The sequence below is a fragment of the Gastrolobium bilobum genome, unplaced genomic scaffold, assembly GCF_033153095.1.
Source record: "Gastrolobium bilobum isolate Gb01-03AN ecotype WA unplaced genomic scaffold, APGP_CSIRO_Gbil_v1 utg113508, whole genome shotgun sequence".
In the NCBI taxonomy this organism is placed as follows: Eukaryota; Viridiplantae; Streptophyta; class Magnoliopsida; order Fabales; family Fabaceae; genus Gastrolobium; species Gastrolobium bilobum.
This window is the reverse complement of record NW_026899367.1, coordinates 34,724-40,907: the sequence shown is the minus strand read 5'-3', so window position 1 is coordinate 40,907 and position 6,184 is coordinate 34,724. Positions and strand designations below refer to the sequence as shown.

At 33.8% G+C, this 6,184-nt stretch overlaps 1 protein-coding gene across 1 annotated transcript; it reads left to right on the top strand.

Moving 5' to 3' along the window:
* Positions 1–1,345: 1,345 nt before the first annotated feature.
* On the top strand, positions 1,346–5,757 carry LOC133289984 (protein REPRESSOR OF SILENCING 3). The gene is made up of 4 exons (XM_061488028.1): positions 1,346–1,579; positions 1,679–1,924; positions 3,724–4,122; positions 4,280–5,757. The coding sequence occupies exons 1-4, from the start codon at positions 1,382–1,384 to the stop codon at positions 5,273–5,275; spliced, it is 1,839 nt and encodes a 612-aa protein (XP_061344012.1). The 5' UTR covers positions 1,346–1,381; the 3' UTR covers positions 5,276–5,757.
* Positions 5,758–6,184: the final 427 nt, after the last annotated feature.

The following is a 6,184-nucleotide window of genomic DNA, read 5'->3' as shown; positions in this document are numbered from 1 at the left end:
ATCCTACCCCTTAATTCACATTTTTACATATAATTATACATTTAGAAATACAAGGTGTTATAGAGGAATAAATGAGCGGACAAATCTGCCTTCATGACCACAATATCATTCAATGCTCATCGCATCGACTGAATATGTAAAGAAAACGGTTGACCAACATCAACTTGAGCATATATATTAATAAATATTTGCTTATTCTGGCTAACATATACATTAATCATACAATCCACATCTTCATCATCAGTAGTACCCATTAGAAGTCTCCTAGTTGGCTATTGATCGAGAAATGCATTGGTTGCCTTACAGTCCCAATTTTTGTGAATTCTTCTATTGATATCGTTGTATGTAGTGTCATCTTTGATTTGCATTGTTTTCCTTTGATTTTAAAAAATTGCACCATTTGGACCTTTTAACCGCCTACCATTATGGTAGACAATTGCAATATATTGTTGGTAACTTGAGTTCATCTTTACCATGGATTAGGATTATGGTTTGGAGATGAGTTCAGATTTTTGCACAAAAATTTGAATATCTAAAGGTAATGACAATGATTTGATAATGGTAAAGGTTAAAGGATACGAGGGTGAAAGTAAATTTATTAGGTTGGAAGGAAGACGAAAAATGAAAGAAAATTTAGGATAAAAAATGTGGATGAAGAAAATATGGCAAAGCCTACTGTAATAAACTTCTAGCCAACATTTACTCGAGTGGTCAAACATGGCAGATTAATATATAGTTTTGATAATGTTTGTAATTTTAAATGATATAATTTTATATTATTTTAGATAAAATGATATTGTTTTGGTGCATAATTAGCCATTTTTTACCTTCCATCTCCCCCATTTTCTCTTTTCCTAATTTTACGGAAGAAAGATAATATAAAAAACCATCAAATATATATTAAAATGATATTATTTGAATTAAAAAAATGCTATATCATTTAAATTTGTAAACACTTTCCCCATAAAAGAAGAGAGAAAAGTAACTTTTCTGCTTTTAAAGAAAACATTTTTCTCCTGCACACCCATAAAAAATTATGCCAATTTTTTTTTTAACTCTGATGAATCCCACGATTTGTTGTCTCAGTTGGAGAACAAACGTCTATCTTGTTTCAGGATAGACATATTGCCCAAAGAAAAAGGAGAGGTTAAAATTGATAAATAGTTTAAAAAAATGGGCAAGATGTTAAATATTTTTAAATAGCAGGGCACAATGGTCAATCTACAAATTGAATTACGTGGTTTTCTTTTTCCTCTCATTAAAACGGTGTCGTTAAACGGTGCTTCTCTCTCCCCTTCCAAGTCAGAAAGGAAACCCTATTATAATTTTTTGGTACGGTGGTGGCTTGTGTTAGAAGAACAGAGAGAAACGTTGGAGAGGAATGGAGGAGGAAGAGAACAGAGGAGTGAGAATATTCGTAGGAGGATTGGGTGAAGGAGTGAGCGACGAAGATCTTCGTAGGTTGTTTGGTTCACTGGGAAGCGTTGAAGGACTCCAAACAATCCGAACCAAAGGTCGCAGTTTTGCGTACCTTGACTTCCTCACCGATCCTAAATCCCTTTCCAAGCTTTTCAGCAAGGTACCTTCCAATTCATCACTTCATCTAACATCTACTTTTTTTCTTTTTTTCTTTTTTCTTTTTTCTTTTCTTAATATTTTGTGTTGGTTTGGAATGCAGTATAATGGATGTCTGTGGAAGGGTGGGAAACTAAAACTCGAGAAAGCTAAAGAACATTATATTGAGCGTTTGAAAAGAGAATGGGATCAAGATGCTCTTCTTAGTAGCGAATCTCCCACTACTGAACATGTTTCCTTGGACATGGAGAAAATGCCAAATACAAGACCCATTTCAAATTCAAATTCAAATTCAAATTCAAATGCAAATGCAAACCACCTCCGCATTTTCTTTCCCAGATTAAGAAAGGTCAATTACGAATATAATATTGCTTACTTTATTTATTTATATATCTTGATATATTCTTTGTGATTTATTTTTGTTTCTTCAGTTTTTAGGGTATATATGGCTGTGTTATGTGTGTGGACTAGCTTGTTCTGCCATGTATGTAGTTTAAGCTGTTCTTTGGTGCTGTTTTTGGTTAAGCTAGATCGAAATGCTCTCATTTTTTTTTGGATTGCTCTTTGCTTTTACATATGTAATGTGATAGGTTTGGTTTGGTGTTCTTCCATGCGTGTGTTCTTTTAAGGACTGTCCATGTTCGATATGTAGAGAAATTTGGAAAATTTTGTGTAATTCTTGAGTCTTCAAGGCTAATTGTTGTCTTTTAGGTACTATGATTATGTTTAGGAGGATATATCTTATATTCCTCTGTCAATTTAATATCTTCTGATATTAAAAAACAAGTCAGATCTTTCGCTATAATTATCCTTTGACAAGTGGATCCTGCTTGAATTGTTGAGACTAAAAAATAAAGTTAAAAAAAATTGTATGAATTTGTTAATGATAGTATGATCTTTAATGGCTTTCCTTTTTCGGTCACTAAATGGGGCTAAAGGCCCAAAGACAAAGATCTTTAATGGTCTTTTATTCCTAGTCATTATAATGTAGGATGGAAGAAGGGTTATTTTTGATTTAATAGGTTAGGATTAGGGTTTCTAGCGTGAAAGTGGTGTGGCAAACAGGTGGGTCAAAGTGTTATTGGGTATTGTTGAGGGTAAGGGAGTATGTAGGCAATAGGGCTAGGAGGGTTTTTTTTTTATCTTTTATGGTTAGATTGATGTGTTTTTGGGTGCTGTGAACAGTACATGTGGAATTAATGTTTGGGGTTTCATGTGTTTTAGAGTAAATTCAAGAAAGAATCTACCAGGATTTTGTTGAGTTAATATCTGGGAATGTCTGCTAAAGGAAGTTATATCTGGCCTTCGGGGCATGTGTAGATAATAAAAAAAACAGGAAAGGAAACTGAGAAGTGAGAAGAAGAACAAAATAAATTTAGACTTCACCCCAAGGGTTTGATTGGATCATATAGCTAGGTAAATAGAAATTTAATGAAATATTGTAAAACAGAACTTTAAGTCTGAAAGAAAGCTTTACATCTGTTTAAATAGGCCTCATATTGCCTGTCCTCCAAGAATTTATGATTAGAAACATAATCTAATAATGGCTGAAACTCTCTACTACTAAGAAATAAATAACACCTAAATAGTAAATAGCATAAACCCAAGCCCAAACAATACAGTAGGACATGTGGAAATTACTGCATAGCCCTAGGACTAAAATATAAAATAATGCTAAAATAACAATTTCTTATTTTTATTATGATCTACTATGGAATCAGTACTCTAATCATTATTAGTCCAGAATGTAGAAAATATTTGATCTTAAAACTTAGGCCTTCTTATTGCTATTTTCATACAGTGTCACTCTTGATGCAAGATCCAATTATTAGGATTTACTTTTCTCATCTCATAATTATTGCTCCTCTCCTTTGCTGCACCCTTATTGAGGAAATGCGTCATCACCAATTCTTGTAGTTAAAAAATAAAACTCTATTTACATTTATTGATAAATTATTTAAGAAGCATTTTCATTGCAATGATTTTGATGTTTAAATTGCTTTATTGATTCATTGTGTATAAATATAACAGATTAGTTATATAGAATGTATTCTTGCATATGCACTATATTTAATTATGTATAAATATATTAGTATTAAATCAAATGACTCGACTCAATATTTACATGCTACATGTATACTTATGCAGGTGAAATCCATACCATTTAGTGGAACTGGCAAGCACAAATACAGTTTCCAGAATATTAAAGTTCCTCCTCTCCCTGTGCATTTTTGTGATTGTGAGGAACACTGTCCTCCTTTTCGCACAGAAAAAGAAAAGCTAACTTTTGATGGGACAGCAGCAGAAAGTGATGGAATGAATGATGAAGAAATTAACATAATGAATGCTGTGATGAACAAGCTATTTGAAAAAGAGAAAGTTTCCAACACCAAGCATCTTGGAAAGGAGCAGGATCCTTTTGAATCATCTGATGGTTTAGATGATAGTGCAACAGATGAAGACGATCTCATAATTAACATCGGTACGAAGAAAAATAAAGCAGCTTTAATAGGGAACGAGGAACTTGAAAGGATCTTGGAAAATCAGGTTTTCCTTTTCTTTCTTTCTTTCTTTTTTTTTTGGGGGGGGTGGGGGAGGGTTAATAAAATCATGTTAGGTAGGTAATGTCTAAGTGCTAGTGTCAGTTTCCTTTTATGAAAGAATAGGTCATCTGTTCTATCTAATTGCTATTTTGGATCTTCAGGAATCATGGTCGAATAAAACAAGAATTACTAAGGAAGAACCCAACAAGAGTATGCTTCAAGAGAAGAAAAGGAGTAATAGCAATCCTAACAAGGTCAAGAAGAGGAAATCACTTCCCAAATTGGAAAAGGAAAGCAATGGGTGTCTGTCCACTACTACCTGTGTAGGCAAGAGTGATAAGCAGACCCTTCCAGATGAACTGGAATCTGATGGCCAACCTACTGAGCTAGAAGATGGTTTTGGGGAATCAACTAAAATTTCATGGTCTCAAAAGTCTTCATGGAGAGAACTTCTTGGTGACGGAGGTAATGCTGCTTTCAGTGCCTCTCTTATATTGCCGAAGTTCGATTCTGGTACAGATCAACAAAGATCTGATTGTTCATCGGCACCCTTAGCTACAAACAACAAAACTGAAAACATGGAAAGAGATGGATACCTAGGGAGCAAACCTACCAATACACAAGTGATAAAAGAACTTGCTGAATCTCAGCCTACCAATAAACCAGTAATAAATGAACTTGCAGAAGCTCAGCATAATGTGGCGCCAAATAAGACCGGCAGAGGTGCTTCGTGGCTGCAAAAGCAATCCTGGACACAACTGGTTCGGGAGAATAACAGTTCATTTAGCATTTCACAAATTTTGCCTGGCATTACTTTCCCAGAGCCAATGGCCAAGGAGCCTATTAAGGACCCTGCTAATTCCAATGACTGCAAGCATAATGGTGTAGCTAAGGATACTACTGATGAGGTTGTCAGTGATGGGTTTAATTTAAGTGAGATTATACCAGAAAAGAGTGACCATGCTGTTACCAATGATATTGCTTCTACTCCATTAGCTGAGAAAAAAATTGAAACAAGTCCAAGGGAAAGATCCACTGAAGATGTTGAAATAGGCGAAACTTGCACATTTATGAGAAGTGCTGCTTCTTTGAAAGAGTGGGCAAAAGCTAAGGCTGCTCTAAGTGGATCACTCAAAAGAAAACGTGGAGAGAAGTAATAGCACAGGTTTCCATACAGCAGAAGTACGACGGTTGAGCTACATTATCTTTCACATGGTTTGGAGCAGCTTTTGTATGCACCCTCGTTTAGTATTTTTTAATGGAAGCAGATGAAACTGTAAGGGAAGGAAGGGAAAATTAATTCCCAGATACTGTGAAAAAAGGAAAATGATGTTTGCTCTTTGCACATCATTTTTTCACACTTTTCTTTACACTACACATGTTTAAGGAGAGAGAGAGAGAGAGGGGGTAGAGTGTATTAAAATGTGTATTTTTCTTGATTTATTATCTGAAACAGAAGTGATTTAAGGAGGAAATTAGACTGATGTTTAACATTGCTAGCAAAAATAATGCACGTCCCTGATGTCCTTGTTTGATAGTGCATTGTTGTATGAACGATAATTGTTATTATAGGACTTCAGAGTCTAGGGTGTATCTTAAGTAACAATTGATCTATCATTTTGTTATGATAGAAAAAGAAATGTCCTTTCGTTTTTTAATTTTTTATTATCTATGCAATATTTCTTATGTGATTTTATATGTTCTTTTTTTATTTAATAGAGTGTTTTATATATATTTTTTAAATTTAGGATTCTGAGATATTATAAACTAATTAATAAATGGAATGACAGGGAACATATTACTTTGAAAGTTCAACATTTAACTGTCTTAGGACATGTTTGATTTGTTTTTAAAAACAGTTCTTTATTTTGGAAAACTAAAACAAAAAAAATGTTTGATTGATTTGAAATTTTGTTTTCATAGCCTGTTATTAGAGTAGAAAATTGGAGCAAGTCTTCAAGTACTTGCATTTCTCCATCAAAGAGCATGAACCGAGTCTCATGAACTAAATAATGAAATTTCAAGACACAACTCATTTTGACATAGCTATACACAATTACTTATCT

Bases quoted from the DNA above. Each gene is read 5' to 3' on its own strand.
- LOC133289984 (XM_061488028.1), top strand. From the start codon at position 1,382: ATGGAGGAGGAAGAGAACAGAGGAGTGAGAATATTCGTAGGAGGATTG. The intron at 1,925-3,723 runs GTCAATTACGAA...ATACTTATGCAG, and splicing joins TCTTTCCCAGATTAAGAAAG to GTGAAATCCATACCATTTAG. The intron at 4,123-4,279 runs GTTTTCCTTTTC...TTGGATCTTCAG, and splicing joins AAAGGATCTTGGAAAATCAG to GAATCATGGTCGAATAAAAC.